The 21,926-nt window shown below is 35.0% G+C and overlaps 1 protein-coding gene across 1 annotated transcript in view; it reads right to left on the minus strand.

The window, feature by feature from the left end:
- LOC138332950 (long-chain-fatty-acid--CoA ligase ACSBG2-like) overlaps positions 1–21,926 on the minus strand; it is a 29,143-nt gene that overhangs the window by 3,409 nt on the left and 3,808 nt on the right. Inside the window, 14 exon segments of the mRNA XM_069281009.1 lie at positions 477–627; positions 1,841–1,863; positions 1,866–1,958; positions 6,576–6,763; positions 7,313–7,494; positions 7,812–7,979; positions 8,343–8,390; positions 9,457–9,558; positions 9,889–10,090; positions 10,301–10,389; positions 10,790–10,875; positions 12,384–12,548; positions 12,883–12,944; positions 13,369–13,438. Coding sequence (XP_069137110.1) covers positions 477–627; positions 1,841–1,863; positions 1,866–1,958; positions 6,576–6,763; positions 7,313–7,494; positions 7,812–7,979; positions 8,343–8,390; positions 9,457–9,558; positions 9,889–10,090; positions 10,301–10,389; positions 10,790–10,875; positions 12,384–12,548; positions 12,883–12,944; positions 13,369–13,394 — 1,585 coding nt within the window. The 5' untranslated portion in view covers positions 13,395–13,438.

Raw genomic sequence — 21,926 nt, forward strand, 5'->3', positions numbered from 1 at the left:
TGTCTGCCATTACACATTGTGGTCGAACTTCTTGTATGCCGAACCCTGTCCCTTGCTTGTAGAGTAATGCAACTTTTGTCTAGAACTGCTCAAATCGCTCTGACAGTAGTGTATTTACCTTATTAGGTGAATTGTCTTGCATAAAAATAATTTCATCACCTTCTCAGTGGTTATGTAGTTCATTTGTTTAACGTGCGTGACTTTGGCTCGGGTATGGGTACAGCGTCTACATTCTACCTGCTTAATCGTATTGATCAACGATTTGATATTTCAACGATATTAATTAAAATACTTAACAATGTCTTGGAATTTGTCAATGTTTTACGTTATATGTTTCATAAGAAATGTAGAACAATACATTTATACCATATTTTGCTTCATGGTTATGTAAAAGAATTAGCCTGAGTGAATTGTCCATTTAATAATATTTTAACTTAATTTAATTTTGTCTATCCTACTTCACTACAATGCTTTACCTTTGATTCTGCCTGTGATGTATAGGAATCCGTTACTGTCGTGTTTACCGATGTCACCGGAGTGAAGCCAGCCATCGTCATCTAGAGCTTCTGTTGTCTTTTCTTCGTTATTCAGGTAGCCCATGAAGACATTCCGGCCCCACATACACACCTAAAGAGGCATGAACATTAGTCAATAAAGACCAAGTATACTGTAAAAAAATTGTGCACAAGTGAAAACACATAAAAATGGGTTCTCTCGACATTGCAATAAATTTTCATTCTCAACCAACATTTTGTTTTATTTATCACTAAGTCTGGGGTAGAACATACTGGTTCAATATAACATGACTAAGATTAAAGTATTTAAAGAGCTAGTTTACACATCACAATTTTTGTTTCAAGCATAAAGTCTTCATGCTAATAGTAAAATATGAAGTGTTAGCTCTCAAGTATATAACTGAAAAAATGACAAATACAAAACTTTAGATCGCTAAGTTAAAATAAAATCTTCTATGTTGCTCCCTGCAGACCATCGGATGGTCTATGGGAAGCGGCAGTTAAGATTTTAACTAGATCGACTAAGTTGATGACTATATTACAATCTGCTGGTTGATGTATACCTCTCCACTTCCGTTAAGATTTTAACTAGATTGACTAAGTTGATGACTATATTACAATCTGCTGGTTGATGTATACCTCTCCACTTCCGTTAAGATTTTAACTAGATTGACTAAGTTGATGACTATATTACAATCTGCTGGTTGATGTATACCTCTCCACTTCCGTTAAGATTTTAACTAGATTGACTAAGTTGATGACTATATTACAATCTGCTGGTTGATGTATACCTCTCCACTTCCGTTAAGATTTTAACTAGATCGACTAAGTTGATGACTATATTATAATCTGCTGGTTGATGTATACCTCTCCACTTCCGTTAAGATTTTAACTAGATTGACTAAGTTGATGACTATATTACAATCTGCTGGTTGATGTATACCTCTCCACTTCCGTTAAGATTTTAACTAGATTGACTAAGTTGATGACTATATTACAATCTGCTGGTTGATGTATACCTCTCCACTTCCGTTAAGATTTTAACTAGATTGACTAAGTTGATGACTATATTACAATCTGCTGGTTGATGTATACCTCTCCACTTCCGTTAAGATTTTAACTAGATTGACTAAGTTGATGACTATATTACAATCTGCTGGTTGATGTATACCTCTCCACTTCCGTTAAGATTTTAACTAGATTGACTAAGTTGATGACTATATTACAATCTGCTGGTTGATGTAAATACCTCTCCACTTCCGTTAAGATTTTAACTAGATTGACTAAGTTGATGACTATATTATAATCTGCTGGTTGATGTATACCTCTCCACTTCCGTCCTTCTCTGAGTTTCGGCCTCCACTAACTTTGTAGTAACTCCAGCAATGTCACAGCCCACACTCCCGATTCGGAAGTTCTCTGGCTTCTCTGAGATGTGAGGACCTAAAATAACACAGTATTTATGAACTTCAATGACTATGATAAAACTATGATATTTACTTTTTATACATTTCCCATTAAATAAGTTTACTACTATCATTTAGTGTCTAAGTGACCATTACAAGTAAGACTGTTCCGACATTATACTACCACAGTGGTCTGTATAGTGTTTCTCTGTGTACTCTGACTTTCCCCCTGCTCCTATATCAGGCAAGTCCTTAAATGGTGGTGTGTGACAGGATTGGATATAAAACTGAATCATGTTTTATGATGGAGTTTTAACACTGACAGTTTTGTTTTGTTCAGTCTAACAGACTTACCTGTACTCTCACTCATTCCGTACACTTTATCACTAACAGTTTTGTTTTGTTCAGTCTAACAGACTTACCTGTACTCTCGCTCATTCCGTACACTTTATCACTAACAGTTTTGTTTTGTTCAGTCAGCAGACTTACCTGTAATCTGGCTCATTCCGTACACTTTATCACTAACAGTTTTGTTTTGTTCAGTCTAACAGACTTACCTGTACTCTCGCTCATTCCGTACACTTTATCACTAACAGTTTTGTTTTGTTCAGTCTCTAACAGACTTACCTGTACTCTCACTCATTCCGTACACTTTATCACTAACAGTTTTGTTTTGTTCAGTCTAACAGACTTACCTGTACTCTCACTCATTCCGTACACTTTATCACTAACAGTTTTGTTTTGTTCAGTCTAACAGACTTACCTGTACTCTCACTCATTCCGTACACTTTATCACTAACAGTTTTGTTTTGTTCAGTCTAACAGACTTACCTGTACTCTCCATCATTCCGTACACTTTATCACTAACAGTTTTGTTTTGTTCAGTCTAACAGACTTACCTGTACTCTCCATCATTCCGTACACTTTATCACTAACAGTTTTGTTTTGTTCAGTCTAGCAGACTTACCTTTACTCTCACTCATTCCGTACACTTTATCACTAACAGTTTTGTTTTGTTCATTCTAACAGACTTACCTGTACTCTCCCTCATTCCGTACACTTTATCATAAGCAGTTTTGTATTGTTCAGTCTAGCAGTCTTACCTGTACTCTCACTCATTCCGTACACTTTATCACTAACAGTTTTGTTTTGTTCAGTCTAACAGACTTACCTGTACTCTCCATCATTCCGTACACTTTATCACTAACAGTTTTGTTTTGTTCAGTCTAACAGACTTACCTGTACTCTCACTCATTCCGTACACTTTATCACTAACAGTTTTGTTTTGTTCAGTCTAACAGACTTACCTGTACTCTCTCTCATTCCGTACACTTTATCACTAACAGTTTTGTTTTGTTCAGTCTAACAGGACTTACCTGTACTCTCCATCATTCCGTACACTTTATCACTAACAGTTTTGTTTTGTTCAGTCTAGCAGACTTACCTGTACTCTCCATCATTCCGTACACTTTATCACTAACAGTTTTGTTTTGTTCAGTCTAACAGACTTACCTGTACTCTCGCTCATTCCGTACACTTTATCACTAACAGTTTTGTTTTGTTCAGTCTAACAGACTTACCTGTACTCTCACTCATTCCGTACACTTTATCACTAACAGTTTTGTTTTGTTCAGTCTAGCAGACTTACCTGTACTCTCCATCATTCCGTACACTTTATCACTAACAGTTTTGTTTTGTTCAGTCTAACTGACTTACCTGTACTCTCCATCATTCCGTACACTTTATCACTAACAGTTTTGTTTTGTTCAGTCTAACAGACTTACCTGTACTCTCACTCATTCCGTACACTTTATCACTAACAGTTTTGTTTTGTTCAGTCTAACAGACTTACCTGTACTCTCCACTCATTCCGTACACTTTATCACTAACAGTTCAGTTTTGTTCAGTCTAACAGACTTACCTGTACTCTCACTCATTCCGTACACTTTATCACTAACAGTTTTGTTTTGTTCAGTCTAACAGACTTACCTGTACTCTCTCTCATTCCGTACACTTTATCACTAACAGTTTTGTTTTGTTCAGTCTAACAGACTTACCTGTACTCTCACTCATTCCGTACACTTTATCACTAACAGTTTTGTTTTGTTCAGTCTAACAGACTTACCTGTACTCTCACTCATTCCGTACACTTTATCACTAACAGTTTTGTTTTGTTCAGTCTAACAGACTTACCTGTACTCTCACTCATTCCGTACACTTTATCACTAACAGTTTTGTTTTGTTCAGTCTAACAGACTTACCTGTACTCTCACTCATTCCGTACACTTTATCACTAACAGTTTTGTTTTGTTCAGTCTAACAGACTTACCTGTACTCTCACTCATTCCGTACACTTTATCACTAACAGTTTTGTTTTGTTCAGTCTAACAGACTTACCTGTACTCTCACTCATTCCGTACACTTTATCACTAACAGTTTTGTTTTGTTCAGTCTAACAGACTTACCTGTACTCTCACTCATTCCGTACACTTTATCACTAACAGTTTTGTTTTGTTCAGTCTAACAGACTTACCTGTACTCTCACTCATTCCGTACACTTTATCACTAACAGTTTTGTTTTGTTCAGTCTAACAGACTTACCTGTACTCTCTCTCATTCCGTACACTTTATCACTAACAGTTTTGTTTTGTTCAGTCTAACAGACTTACCTGTACTCTCACTCATTCCGTACACTTTATCACTAACAGTTTTGTTTTGTTCAGTCTAACAGACTTACCTGTACTCTCACTTCATCATTCCGTACACTTTATCACTAACAGTTTTGTTTTGTTCAGTCTAAACAGACTTACCTGTACTCTCCATCATTCCGTACACTTTATCACTAACAGTTTTGTTTTGTTCAGTCTAACAGACTTACCTGTACTCTCCATCATTCCGTACACTTTATCACTAACAGTTTTGTTTTGTTCAGTCTAGCAGACTTACCTGTACTCTCCATCATTCCGTACACTTTATCACTAACAGTTTTGTTTTGTTCAGTCTAACTGACTTACCTGTACTCTCCATCATTCTGTACACTTTATCACTAACAGTTTTGTTTTGTTCAGTCTAACAGACTTACCTGTACTCTCACTCATTCCGTACACTTTATCACTAACAGTTTTGTTTTGTTCAGTCTAACAGACTTACCTGTACTCTCACTCATTCCGTACACTTTATCACTAACAGTTTTGTTTTGTTCAGTCTAACAGACTTACCTGTACTCTCGCTCATTCCGTACACTTTATCACTAACAGTTTTGTTTTGTTCAGTCTAACAGACTTACCTGTACTCTCGCTCATTCCGTACACTTTATCACTAACAGTTTTGTTTTGTTCAGTCTAACAGACTTACCTGTACTCTCACTCATTCCGTACACTTTATCACTAACAGTTTTGTTTTGTTCAGTCTAACAGACTTACCTGTACTCTCCATCATTCCGTACACTTTATCACTAACAGTTTTGTTTTGTTCAGTCTAACAGACTTACCTGTACTCTCCCTCATTCCGTACACTTTATCACTAACAGTTTTGTTTTGTTCAGTCTAACAGACTTACCTGTACTCTCACTCATTCCGTACACTTTATCACTAACAGTTTTGTTTTGTTCAGTCTAACAGACTTACCTGTACTCTCTCTCATTCCGTACACTTTATCACTAACAGTTTTGTTTTGTTCAGTCTAGCAGACTTACCTGTAATCTGGCTCATTCCGTACACTTTATCACTAACAGTTTGTTTTGTTCAGTCTAACAGACTTACCTGTACTCTCACTCATTCCGTACACTTTATCACTAACAGTTTTGTTTTGTTCAGTCTACAGACTTACCTGTAATCTGGCTCATTCCGTACACTTTATCACTAACAGTTTTGTTTTGTTCAGTCTAACAGACTTACCTGTACTCTCACTCATTCCGTACACTTTATCACTAACAGTTTTGTTTTGTTCAGTCTAGCAGACTTACCTGTACTCTCACTCATTCCGTACACTTTATCACTAACAGTTTTGTTTTGTTCAGTCTAACAGACTTACCTGTATCTCTACACTTATCACATTCCGTACACTTTATCACTCACTAACAGTTTTGTTTTGTTCAGTCTAACAGACTTACCTGTACTCTCACTCATTCCGTACACTTTATCACTAACAGTTTTGTTTTGTTCAGTCTAACAGACTTACCTGTACTCTCACTCATTCCGTACACTTTATCACTAACAGTTTTGTTTTGTTCAGTCTAACAGGCTTACCTGTACTCTCCATCATTCCGTACACTTTATCACTAACAGTTTTGTTTTGTTCAGTCTACAGACTTACCTGTACTCTCCATCATTCCGTACACTTTATCACTAACAGTTTTGTTTTGTTCAGTCTAACAGACTTACCTGTACTCTCCATCATTCCGTACACTTTATCACTAACAGTTTTGTTTTGTTCAGTCTAACAGACTTACCTGTACTCTCACTCATTCCGTACACTTTATCACTAACAGTTTTGTTTTGTTCAGTCTAACAGACTTACCTGTACTCTCACTCATTCCGTACACTTTATCACTAACAGTTTTGTTTTGTTCAGTCTAACAGACTTACCTGTACTCTCACTCATTCCGTACACTTTATCACTAACAGTTTTGTTTTGTTCAGTCTAACAGACTTACCTGTACTCTCACTCATTCCGTACACAGACAGGATGTTGATATTAAAACAGTAGAAGTATTCGATGGTTTCCTTGGTGATGGGAGCAGCCCCTGTGATGTGTAAATGACATCGGTCGAGACCGAGGGTCTTTTTTACCTTGTTAAACACTAAGGACTGAGCAACACTCCATCCTCTTGGTTTGTGTTGACTGGATAAAGAGAAAAACTTGGAAATTAGAAACTTTAAATCCATTTTTTGTTGTTTTAATATTAGTAAAATGGTTTTATACCATTTCATCTTTTAGTAATGTTTTTGTTCAAATTTGCTCCCATAGGAGGTACAGAATGAGGATAGCATATCAATAACTTCTACTACAACAAGCATGGTAAACAGACATTCGTTTCTTTTCTAATGCCAATGCAGGACCAAGAAGATGAATACGAGATACTGTGCTATAATTACTAGTTATCAATGTCTACATTTCCTATAAACCTGAATTTACTATCAATGATGAAAATTGCCCAATAATATCAAAAGCCTGACATGCCCTCTGATTCATAACTGAACAGGTTTTTTTTCCCTATAAGGGTTTTGGCTGACTCTCTCTTCTGTGAAACCTTTGAATTTGAAATGAAACTGATGACTACTCCAATGTGTTGATTCTGTAATTTTTTTCTCTATTGAATAATTCACAGAATAATGAGTTGACAACTTATCAACAAATCAAAAGATCATCCTATCATTGTTTGAGTCTTACTGTTTCATTGTAGCATAGACTCCTTTTAATCCCAACTTCTTCGCCTTAACACCAATCGTCTTTTTCAGCCCAGTAACAGAACGAGCTGTCTCCTGCATCTTCTCCGCAAACTTCTCCCAGACTCTTGGTACGCCCAGGAATATGGTAGGACGACACTCCACAAGGGTGTTCTTCAGGGTCCCCTAACATTACACACATTATAGATTACATAACAACAGATTCTATCCACAAATGCTGAGATCACACCAGTCAGTGTGAGCATTTATCATTTGCAGTGGTGATATTTTCACTATTGCACGGGTCATCTACTATTGCACGGGTCATCTTCATTGCTGCAAAAATTTCATTGATGAAAAATCATGAAATGGTTGAAATATATGTTATTATTAATTTAAACTATGAAATTTTGATACACTAGGACTTAATTTTGATCCACTGAAATAACCAGCTTTACAATAGTCTGATTTTGAAAAACATTGTAATAACAATGTCTCTATACCTTCAAAGCATCAGGTTGTGCAAAATAGACGCAGGCTCCACAGAAATAGGGCAGGTGAATGTCAAGCAACATCCCCGCACTATGACTCAGGGGCAGATAACTCACGACCACTTCCTCTCCTTGCCTTAAGTTATACACACTCAATCCTGACCGGCACACAAAAGTTAGCTGTAGAATAAAATATGTCAGAACTCTTACAAGATCGCAGTCTGAAATGGGGCAATTTTGAAATTATTGATTTTTTTTGTAATGGTGGCCTAGTTTTCACAGCACAATGTTGACTTGTTCAAAATTCTGTCTATTTCTATTTATAGTAATGGTAACCTAGTTTTTGGCTGAACACAATCTGATGTCTAGATACTTTTTGATGGTACAAAATATTATTATATAAATAATTTAAAATGTTTATCATCTTACTTAGCAAATTAGATTACCATAAAGATTACATTTACAAGATACATGTCCTTTAAACCAATACAATTTTCATCCTGTAATCACTGTGTTAACAGTACACTCTATAGTAATACTCACACTGTCATGACTCTGCATCACTCCTTTTGGGTTTCCTGTTGTTCCAGACTATTCAAGATAAAAAAAATGTTATCATATATTTATCTCATGTATATACATATCCATGTAAATGTCATTAACAATGCACCATTTTTCCATATTCATTTTTTTTCTTTTGCTGAATGATCAAAACTTTTTTAACATAATTTTTTCCATACAAAGAAATATGTTTTCAAACAATCCCGTCCCAGTTTAAATTCCTTTCCCCAAAAAGCCTTCCCCATACCTATCTGCTAGTCCTAATACTCATCTGATACTCCTCTTTACAAAGCCCTGCCCTTGTTAGCACATACCGTCTTTTATCACTGATGTAGCCTTCTTCTCTTTACTTAGTCCTCTTTTCTCCCCCTCTCTTTGTCTCCTGAAAGCCCTACCTAATCCCTTTACCTTTCTCTTTCCTAAACCCATTTCTCCTTCTTCCCTTAGCCTCCTTACCCTTTTCTCTCCCTCTCTTAGTCCCCTGAAAGCCCTACCTAATCCCTTTACCCCTTCTCTTTCCTAAACCCATTTCTCCTTCTTCCCTCTAGCCTCCTCACCCTTTCTATATTCTCATTTTCATAAAATTCCTCAGTCTGCTCTTTTCTATATCTTAACAAGTCACCCTTCACTTCCTGTAAAAAACTCCCAACTCCTTCTTTCCTTCCCTCACCCTCCTGCATCCCCCATCCCAGCTCACAGTTCCCTGATCTCCCTCCATAACCCTTTTTCTTCCACCATCTAGCATTACTGTCCCTCCTTGCTACCTGTCCTGACCCCTTAACCTTAATTCTCCCAACCTTGCCCCCCATAATCCAATATCCCCTATATGACACTTAGCATACTCCCATCCATTTTCCCTATAAAACACCCATGTCTTCTCTTTGCCCCTATTCTGTATTTACACATAGAGTTATCTGGTAGATATTAATTGTTAGGTCATGTTTTTGTGGATGTTAGATCACATCTTCCAGGCAAAATGACGAAAATGATGACATCACAATGGAGACCTCCTCACAAGGGCAGATCACTCTGTATTATGTAAAGCTGGAACAACCAATTATTCCCTATGTCCTGGCTTACAATGATCCTGACTTACGGTATATACAAGTGTACAGCAGTAGTTTGGTGCTTGGTTCTTCAGACGTTCACTCAGCACAGAGTTGGGTACATCATTGGACAGATTCATAAACTCTTCCCACTGAAACACATAAGTTATGTAATTGATACAAAATCAGTAATCGGTCTACCCTCTTCATGCTGCAGAAAGTTATGATTTTATTTCATCACAGAAGGGAAAAACAATCTGGCTCTGATCTCCTGAAACAAAAGTGCAGAATTAGGTCAAAACTTGAGGTTTTCTCCTTACAAACTTATTTAAAAAATTCTGATATAAGACAGTTTTTGTTTGCTTCTAGAAATTGGCGCCGAGTAACTTTCACCACTCAACAGCAGAATCCATTCATCATTGAACCTAACCTTTATTATGTATTTACATTCAATGTGTGTATACTAAAACTTATATACTTACTGTGTATATGTTATCTTTGCGTACGGCCACCTCTCCTGTATACTGTATAACCGCCTTTAAATGAGGAAGATTGTCCCAAACTGCCACGATCTTCTGTAGCTGAGCGTTATTTTCGACCACGACGATATTACTTTGCGAGTCCTCCAGTACGTACTGACACGCCTCGGCTGTGTTGGTTGTGTATATACCAGTACCCAAACCACTGCAAACAGCAAAACATTGAAAACTCAAAAATTATTTATTATAAGACAGACATATAAAAATTTTGAAAGAACATTATAATTATTGTCAGAGCATTACAACTACTTTCTTAACAACATAACATAAAAGTTGATAAAGAGATAATTACGCTTATGGATCATCTACTACAGCCATTTTGTTGTAAAAACTAAATGCAAAAAGGATGTCGTACCCAGCATATATGCTACCTAGGTAGGATATGTGCCATTCTGGAGCGTTGAATCCCAAGATCCCAACACCATGGAAGGGCTGCAGACCCAACTGTTAAATAAAACAGGAACATTATTGATGTTCTGTCTTTCCAGCAAACATAAATTTCAAATATTTTAGTTTGATAAAAGACTTTTGAACATTCGTTATCAACCTACTCTTGTTTTGCCTTAAAAAACAACTTTTGCGGCCCTCTGTTTTTATCAATTATTTACAATGATAAAAAACTTCCCGACCCCGTATATCTACATATTTTTTAACCATTCCGCCTGTGAAGGCATGCAGATAGGCCTTAAACAAAGTCTTGTTTTTTTTTTTTTTTTATATATATACCTTTGCAAGGAAGCGTTGATTTTTTATTATATATTTTTGTCTTGATAGACTTACTGCATTTATTTCAATTTTACCTAGACCAATGATTTTGCTGAGTTCTTTATTTATTTATTTTTACCTTGATGAAGGACTTAGCAGCCCGCTGTACATCTGTATAGTACTGCTGGTAGGTCCACCTCTTCCACTGTCCACCACGTTTTACACCTGTAACATAACACAATAGTCTCTATTACACATCATAGACCATTTACTACAGTAAACCAATGTGTAACATAACACAATAGTCTCCTTTACACATCATAGACCATTTACTACAGTAAACCAATGTGTAACATAACACAATATTCTCTATTACACATCATAGACCATTTACTACAGTAAACCAATGTGTAACATAACACAATAGTCTCTATTACACATCATAGACCATTTACTACAGTAAACCAATGTGTAACATAACACAATATTCTCTATTACACATCATAGACCATTTTACTACAGTAAACCAATGTGTAACATAACACAATATTCTCTATTACACATCATAGACCATTTACTACAGTAAACCAATGTGTAACATAACACAATAGTCTCTATTACACATCATAGACCATTTACTACAGTAAACCAATGTGTAACATAACACAATATTCTCTATATTACACATCATAGACCATTTACTACAGTAAACCAATATACATTTACATACAATAAACCAATGTGTAACATAACACAATATTCTCTATTACACATCATAGACCATTTACTACAGTAAACCAATGTGTAACATAACACAATATTCTATATTACACATCATAGACCATTTACTACAGTAAACCAAATTGTTTGTGTGTGTAACATAACACAATACTCTTGTTTATACGTCATAGACCATGGTTTTACTTCAGTTAACCAAATTATTTTTGTGTGTGATATAAATTATGAAACAAGAGATCCCAGAGGGATCTTGGCGTCCACTAAAGAATGATCTTTGTCTGACATATGACAGAGGATCTTTTCTCTACTTTTTAAACTTTAAAACTATCAAAATTCAAGATGGCTGCCAGTCGGCCATCTTGTTGAGTGATCAGTCTTAAAATGTGATATGCACAACTAAGGCCCTAGAGGAACCTACAGATGAAATTTGAAAAAGATCTCTTTAGTACTTTCTCAGAAATAGTGGTACCAAACTTAACTACGAAAATCTAAGATGGCGGTCGGTCGGCCATCTTGTTAACCTAATGGTCCAAAAATGCAATATGCACAACTAGGGTCCTAGAGGAACCTACATGTGAAATTTGAGAAAGATCCCTTAGGTATTTTCTGAGAAATAGCGATAACAAGAATTGTTAATTGACGGACGGACGGACAGACAGATGGACGGGCCACGGACGAAAGGCAATTTGAATAGCCCACCATCTGATGATGGTGGGCTTAAAAGAAAACAAAAATTATTTCATGTTGACGACATTGCAGAATTTTAAATAGCAATAAAATGGAATCCTCTTAATATCATATTCTATCTGTGAGGTTAAAAGTGTTATAAAGAGGATGTTACATTTACAGTTGAAAGTATTCATGGAAAGTTGCATATAAATGAAGGTTGTTTTGAATAAGAAAAACTTTCATCCTCCCTTCCTGTAGTTACATGTATCGGCCAGCATATGTACCAGTTGTAGGATGAACCATGACCTTACACTACGGTGACCTACCGAGGGCTGTATGATTGGGCAGTTTCTGGACAGTACGTTCGAAGGCCGTCGGAATTGTTATAGGTGGTGCTGAGTCTATACCCTTCCCGGTGCCCATCCGCAGCTTCACAGGCTCAAATGGTTTGGTTGTCCATAGATTTGTGGCAGGGACGGGTGTGTCACGAGCTTAATGGAAATTCATAGAACACGAGTTGGAAAAATTCTGCTATAGACACATGTTGAAGTTTTCATTAGTACTTATAATTACACTTAGTAAATGTATGTAATTCTTCCCAAATGTCCGTGGTCAAAGGAAAATTCTAACTTAACCAAATCAGCCATTTTTTTATCCTATTTCAAAAGCTTTTCTTCAAGTTACAATTATCAGTTCACTATAAATAATAGGAAACAGATATTTAATTTTGGCTTTAAACAGACAGTTTCATTAACACTTTTTGAAAAATGAATTAAAAGTTGATGAAGTTTATAGAATAATCTACAGTTGTAGGAGGCGGCTTACATCTCTGTGCTGAGCCATTCTGTGGGGCTCCTGTCTTCGGAGGAAGGTCTGCATCCACCGGCCTGAAACATGGAGGTTAATGGTTAATTGGTGGTGTGATATATCAGTCACAATAATTACTTACTTTACAATAATATCATAATTGAAAAGTTCGAGCTTCAATATTTTACTTCAATACAAAATGTTTAAATAATAATTGCATCCCGAAAAATATCCTTGATACTACGTCCTATATGGAATGAAGTATTGATTGTGCAGGCAGCAAAAGCAAAACAAATTATTTTATATGTATTTTTGTGTTAATTAGACATATATATATATATGATAAAACATCAATTATTGTCCCAATGATACATATCATTCAATGACATGCTCTTTCGGCGATGGAGCATCTTTAATAAGAGAAAATATCACAGGAAAGAGCTCCTGAAAAGAAAGAATGTATACAGCACCTTTCCAGTTTAATCATACGAATGCATCTCTTACCCTGAATTTAAAGCTGATATCTCCATTTTCCAGAGAAATTAATTTCTGTTCCCAATATCAGCAGATAGTTCTAAAAAACAGCAACGAAATATTGCATGTAAAATTCAGCACAACAGCCAAATGGCAGATTTTAAGTTTTATCAATAAAAGTAACACAATGTGCAATAAGATATGAAAAATGACATGAAACAGTTTTATTTCAGAGTCAAAAATTGCTCTGAAGGCAAGTTTGATTGTACATGTATTCATACCTGTATGCCCTCACTATTAATACAGTGTGTATGAACAAAGTCACACAAAAATGCAATTTTACCTTGTTATCAAAGACAACAACTAAGTGTGAGGATATACTGTTACATTAAATTGATACAGGTATATATATGAATGTAGCACAGTAATGGAGACAAAAGAAGGATATCAAATATAATCTATAGAAAGAACATAAGCAATACATGGAGGAATCACACATCATCTTCAAGGTCTTGTATATAACGATGTCATTTCATTTCAGAAATATTTTATTAACAATACAAATATAAAGAAAATTACAAGGTATTGTTAAAAGAATTAGACAACAGGCGCAATGCCTATATCAGTCTTCTTCTATTACTTCCGGTTAGGCTTGGTAGAAAGATATTATGTATCAATTGATTATTTCTACAGAAATTGTATATCATAACATGTAAAGTACATCTAATTTATTATGGATTAAGGAGTATTATATATTCATCATGAAATTAAATAGAATAGGTGATATTATTTTAGAGATAACTACTATTCAAACTTACTTAGAAAAAAGAAAACAAAAATATTATTTGATGAAAGTGTAGACACAACATAAAACAAAAAATAACCCAAAAGTTTGACATATTCATTTGACATATTCAAACTAAAAAATGAGGTCATATGACTGTGGGCAAATGGGCAAAGTGAAAATAGAATTACTAATCTAAAAATCAGAAGGAAAATAATGTAGAGAAAAAACTGCCATAATCAAATAATTTGTTTTGCAAGTTTGTTTATAACTAATTATCCTTTAATTTCTTTTCTGCATTTTTTTAAAGTTCATGAATTATTTAATGTATATGAAACAAAATCAAACAAAATTTATAAATTATAACATGAATATGTTCACATCAATACCTCGGCATCAATAAGTATTAGACCCAATATGCTCCCAGTGCGCTAAATGATAAAACCAAATTTGGACAACTTTTTTGGAAATTTAAAGTGAACCATACAGTAATATACAAAGGAAATTAAATAAAGAAACTGTTATATAACTGTGGCTTTCTTTTTACTTGAAAATCAGGCACGAGGCTTAATATCCAAATAAAGTTTTCATATTTTCAGTTTGATTTTAATTTTAGGTAGGCAAGTGAGACGGAGTTCTTATAGGGGTGGGACCCTTATTAGTATTGAGTCAAATACAGTATTCAATAATAGATTTATAATTTACCATTAAGATAGATCTAACCCCTGTTTACAGCAGTGTAACATGTACGAGTTAGGTCAGACTTTTATTGATGTTTATCACTACCGTCATCAACAAACTTTTATGTCGTGTTTATTACAAAGGAACAACATGTTATAACCACAGGGTTAAATGTGGCCACAAACATATGAGTAAGTCGTGGTCCACATCCTATACCCATATTCTTCCTTTATGACCAAGGGTCAAGACAATCCCTTATACAGAGACTTACTTACATTGATGCTATAGAATGAACTGCCAGTTCAAAGGTCATGTTAAATATGTATTGTTTTTAAACAATTCAAATAAGAAAGCTACCTTAAAGAAAGTTCTTATAGAATGGATCCATACAGCAAGTCATTTTAAAGTGCGATCCCACTGAACTGTCAGGGACATACAAATGTATTCAAAAATTACTGGCACACCAGCAAAACGGACCTGGCTCCGATTGCTCAAAATACACTTTGGTAAAAAAGACTTTTATGATGTTAGTTACACTTTGGTAAAAAAGACTTTTATGATGTTAGTTATATAGAAAAATGAGCTTAGTCTTAACACTTTTATGATGTTAGTTACACTTTGGTAAAAAAGACTTTTATGATGTTAGTTACACTTTGGTAAAAAAGACTTTTATGATGTTAGTTACATTTTGGTAAAAAAGACTTTTATGATGTTAGTTACACTTTGGTAAAAAAGACTTTTATGATGTTAGTTACACTTTGGTAAAAAAAGACTTTTATGATGTTAGTTACACTTTGGTAAAAAAGACTTTTATGATGTTAGTTACACTTTGGTAAAAAAGACTTTTATGATGTTAGTTACACTTTGGTAAAAAAGACTTTTATGATGTTAGTTACACTTTGGTAAAAAAAGACTTTTATGATGTTAGTTACACTTTGGTAAAAAAAGACTTTTATGATGTTAGTTACACTTTGGTAAAAAAGACTTTTATGATGTTAGTTACACTTTGGTAAAAAAGACTTTTATGATGTTAGTTACACTCTGGTAAAAAAGACTTTTATGATGTTAGTTACACTTTGGTAAAAAAGACTTTTATGATGTTAGTTACACTTTGGTAAAAAAGACTTTTATGATGTTAGTTACACTTTGGTAAAAAAGACTTATGATGTTAGTTACACTTTGGTAAAAAAGACTTTTATGATGTTAGTTATATAGAAAAATGAGCTTAGTCTTAGGTCAACAATTTTTGTTTTGAAAACTGATGACCTGGTTCTTTCTGTAATCATTCCTTGACCTCTTGACCCATCTTTTTCCTATTTCAGTATGTATCTAATTTGAGGGAAGTGAAATTAAAGCCACAAAAAGGGTGGATAGGGGCATTTATTGGGTAGAGTTCTGTATACTGACTGTACGGTATAAGTGGACAAAGTTCAACATTACAAATGAATGAATATGGGATAAGAACATAATGAAACAGACATACATTGTATGCTAGGGGCTCTGCAGTATTGACACATCTATAATAACACAATGGTTTAAGGATTCCAAGATAAGATTGTAAAAAGATACAGGATCATATATGGATCGTCCAAGAAGGTTCACAACAGATTGAATTTCTAGTTTTATCAGATTTCTAGGTTAATTGTCTTCTTTGGACATATTACATGGGGACTTTTATTAGCTGGTGGCTACTTCATTGAACAATAAATAGAAGAAAAAGCTGCCATCTAAAATGTTTGAGCGAAATGAAAATTGTTGTTTATACACTAATTGTACTAGGAGGAAATTAACTACATGTGTTGTAGATATTAGGGCCCCACCCACCACATCTATGTATACTAAACTGACTGATTGATACATATGTCTGTGTTGCCATTATATGTTAACAGGCAAAAACCACTTCATCAATTACAAAATCCATCACCACATACTTGTAAGGTTAAAAGATTTCAACACCACTGAGGTATAACTAGGATTTTAGCAGGTATGCGTGACGAGGGGTCAAATAGCCTTTAATGGTGGTGTTTATATCTAAGTAAACAGTCCATGGGAAACATCTTATAACCATTACTTATGTCTGTGTTATAGTATTACACGAGTTATTGAACACTCTATTGGTACATCATACAAGCAGCGTTTGAAATTAACGCCTGTTCGTCTACCCATGACTGACAACTTTATAGTCGGGTAGACAATTTTTACCATGTACATTGTAGCTGGTCCTGTGACTGACAACTTTATAGTCGGGTAGACAATTTTTACCATGTAGCTGGTCCTTTGACTGACAACTTCCAGATAGAAGATATACAAAACAAAGATGGCAGTAGAATTGTAGAAAATCGAAATTCAAATTGTACAAAACAAATTTTCGTAATATTCTGGCTTTCATTCAACTTGGTTGAGAGCCTATGATACTAATCTGGATATTTTTGTTAGTAAAACTATTACTTTGCTAGTAATATGAATTGTAACTTCGTAAGGACCAGTAACTTTCAGTCAGGACTAGTAACTTTTAGGGTCAGCCAGTCCTTATGACCAGCAGGAAAAAATCCTTAAGAGAGAACACTGCGTGTAAGTAGAAGTATTTGAAAGTTACAGAAAATTTCATTTCAGTGATTCAGCAACAGCATCAAATAGAGTGGGCGAAATAAAAAACACTTCTACTAAAGGGCCAATAAATTAGTTTAACATCCTATAAACAGTAAGGTCATGTAAGGATGTGCCAGGTTTGTTGGTGGAGGAAAACAGTGTACCTAGTGAAAAGCCAACGACTAGCAGTCAGTTCCTGGCCACTGCCCCATATGGATTCAAACTCACGACCCAGAGGTAGAGAGCTTGTGGTAATATGTCGAGACATCTTAACCACTCAGCCACTGTGGCCCCCATTTGACCGAGAAACTAGAGGTTGATCCTGTATATAATATATTAATAAACCTCCCCAATAAAAGCTTAAAAGTAAAGGGCCAATAACAACACCTTACCAGTTACCTAAGAATGCTTGATATTCTTCTTCCCTACTGACCTTTGGTTTTTGCCGAAATGACCTAATCGCATTGCAATGAGTCATCTCTATGTAATTCGGTTATATTAAATCTTTCATCCATTTAATTACCACATATTTTAAATGCTTAAACAGCAAAATCAATTGTGGACAGTTAATTGTTTTTATCCGCAAAATTTGCAGGAAGCCAAGGGAAGACAATTCTACCAAGGAGACAATTCTACCAAGGAAAGACAATTCTATTGACCAAGGAAAGACAATTCTATCAAGTGAAGACAATTCTACCAAGAGGAGACAATTCTATTGACTAAGGGAAGACAATTCTACCAAGGGAAGACAATTCTACCGAGAGGAGACAATTCTACCAAGAGGAGACCATTCTATTGACTAAGGGAAGACAATTCTACCAAGGGAAGACAATTCTACCAAGAGAAGACAATTCTATTGACTAAGGGAAGACAATTCTACCAAAGGAAGACAATTCTACCAAGAGGAGACAATTCTATTGACAAAGGAAAGACAATTCTACCAAGGGAAGACAATGCTATTGACCAATTAGGGAAGACAATTTTTCCAAGGGAAGACAATTCTATTGACTAATTAGGAAAGACAATTCTACCAAGTGAAGAAAATTCTATTGACTAAGGGAGACAATTCTACTGACTAAGGAAGACAATTCTACCAAGGGAAGACAATTCTATTAAATAAGGGAGACAATTCTACCAAGGAGAGACAATTCTATTGACTAAGGAAGACAATTCTACCAAGGAGAGACAATTCTATTGACTAAGGAAGACAATTCTACCAAGGGAAGACAATTCTATTGACCAAGGAAGACAATTCTACAAAGGGAAGACAATTCTATTGACATTAAACCAAGGAAGGACAATTCTCTTGACATAAAATAATTGGGAGACAAATTTATTGAAAAAAAAGGGACTTCAATTCTTATGGACTTTGTTACGAAAACTTTAAAAGGAGTGCTTATGACTATGTATGTGTGTATACACTTATTCTCCCTATTATAGTAAAAAAAAGAGTTTAAGATTACAGTAATGACAACATTTAACATTGACACAGATAACACTGGCACTGCTCCAACCAAGTAAAATAGTTATAGCATTGTAACCAGACTTTGGTTCAATGTCAGACTGGTACACAAAACTGTGGCACTACAGTTCTACCACAAATATGTGTCAGGTATTTCCTTTTGTATAACAGGCAGATCTATCCATAAACAGACTTTGAACCCTGTATATACATCTGTATAAGTCTATACCAGAGACCAGAGGTACCATGCAATAAGTACTAATTTAAAAGGTAAAATTAGGATAATATACCCTTTTTACACCTGTGCTTCTGCAAATCCCACCTACGTAATCATACTGCATGTATATGATGGTATGGTTTAGAGAATAATGTACATATTATTAAATGTGGTATTGAATAAGTAGGTTGAAAAATTCAGTGTGATTGCATATTTAAACATATAGTATGCCAGAAATATTCTACAGGCAATACATCAATGTATATAGACAGCTGTAATACACATCAAATCGCTAAAGAATACTGACACAAACACACCAGGTTCTTTTGTATTATTATATATAAACACACTAGGTTCTTTCATATATTATATATAAACACACTAGGTTCTTTCATATATATATATAAACACACTAGGTTCTTTCATATATTATATATAAACACACTAGGTTCTTTCATATATTATATATAAACACACTAGGTTCTTTCATATATTATATATAAACACACCAGGTTCTTTCATATATTATATATAAACACACCAGGTTCTTTCATATATTATATATAAATGTTAGTGATATTCCAGTTGATCACTTTCATAATGCTAGGTAATAGTCAGATACAAGTCAATATGATATTCCAGTTGATCACTTTCATAATGCTAGGTAATAGTCAGATACAAGTCAATATGATATTCAAGTTGATCACTTTCATAAGGCTAGGTAATAGTCAAATACAAGTCAATACACCAACTACACTTGACGGCCCTGTCAAACCTGATCTTTCCAAGCTATATTTAGGTATTTTCACCTGTCAGAATAAGTGAGAGTAAATTACCTACTGTGATTGCTCAGACTTAACAATTATGTGCTCTTTTCCTTCACAACAAAACAATTAAGAGCCAAGTTTACAATGATGACATATTAGTTACACTGTAAGCTGCTATGTTTTAATATCCAGAAACCTGTTTATCTGTTTTTATGCCAAGAAAAAACAACATATATCAATGTTATTACAGACATTGTATTATTCATAGTCAGACATAGGGATGTACAGACATTATGAAGCATATGAAATCTGAGGCATGTTCAGGATGGCGAGCGCTCACGCGACAAGACATTTTCTGAACGACAGCAGGTGCTCAGGTGCGCATTCAATATGGTGGTCTCTTGTGCACTTGCTTTGGCACTATTATCAGAATCAATATGTATTTTAAAAAAATCCCTAAACAGGGCTCTGTTCATGTCCATTTAGAAGCAAGCGCCCGCTAACGCTCACGAGCGCTTGCCATCCTGAACACGCCTCAGGATATGATAGGACAGGATGGGACATACTAGTATTTGACATCCCTTTTTTCTTTCTCACTTAATAGGAGCAAGAGTAGCACTATGGGTCAATGTACCCACTGCAGTCTGAACTAAAGAGACAAAACCCCCAGCGTGAAGGCGACCAAATCACTAAGTACACTGATAGTATCTACACTGAAATCTGCTCAAAATTCATGGTCACCTGTATATAAATCAACTACATATAATAAATGTGAAATCAGTATTTACTACAGGAACCCATAGACTTCATATAAATTACATGTATGAGCATTAACATTTGAAGTATCTAATAAAAAAAAATCTTTATTAAGAGTCAGTTGAACACGAAAAAATAAATTGAAAAAAATAAACCCCAAAGAACTATCACATTTTTTTCTATTTAAATCAGCTCTTTTCACACAGTTGCTGGAAAACAGCTATGATAGTATGACATCCAAATTTTCTTTAGAAATGCAAAACATGGCCTAGTTTAAGATATTTGCATAAGGTACCTGGTACTTTAAAATTCACCAGCGAGATGGCACCTAAACACAATAAGAGGTAGATGGATAGGATAATACCGGTTATACCATACACGACTATAAATTAGGGAACATTAAATGCTAGCCAAGAACAGCCAGAAACACTTAGTTTTCAAGAGTATACCAAGGGAAACCTATGAGGCCAAGTAGGTGACCACATTGTGGTGTGCCTTATATCACATTCGATCACATTAGAATCAAACCATGGCTGTCTTGGTGAAGGAGCCACAGTGGCCGAGTGGTTAAGATGTCTCTATACATATTACCACAAGCCCTCCATCTCTGGGTTTGTTACTGACCGTAGTCTGGTGGTCCTCTGACTTTCCTCCACCCTTAAATGACCTTGTAAATGTCCAATCAAACAAAGTCTAGGTAAAGTGCATTACCACTGCATCACCTGTCACTAACCATTCTCAAGCTTACAGTAAATACAGTCAATATCACTGCATCACCTGTCACTAACCATTCTCAAGCTTACAGTAAATACAGTCATTACCACTGCATCACCTGTCACTAACCATTCTCAAGCTTACAGTAAATACAGTCAATATCACTTGTCCTTCTTCATTTTTAAATTATAGCTACAATGATGATGCATCTAAACTAAATAAATGCAAGATCAAGTAACAAAGAATTCACATTCTGAAATACATGTACAAACTGTTTTAACTGTTTAGGGAAGAATTCCTTGTCATTTACATATGTGTAGAATGTGTGTCTGGTATGTACCAGTTGGAGTACTGTTTTGGCCACAGATGTATTCTCAGTAGATATATTTTATCCTTGCTACACTTTAATGCCATAACAGCCTTGAATAGGTACATTGATATTAATTGAAAGGCTTCCATCTATTCTTTCCACATATCTTGTCAAAATTTACAAAAAGCTCAACATTTAAGTGACAGAAAGACAGTAATAAGACCTATGGTTATCCTTGATGTAAACATACTTCTGATCAAGTTAATTCTGTGCACTAGAGAAATGATTGACATACGAAATAACACTAC

This window comes from Argopecten irradians, chromosome 10, assembly GCF_041381155.1.
Source record: "Argopecten irradians isolate NY chromosome 10, Ai_NY, whole genome shotgun sequence".
NCBI classification, from domain to species: domain Eukaryota; kingdom Metazoa; phylum Mollusca; class Bivalvia; order Pectinida; family Pectinidae; genus Argopecten; species Argopecten irradians.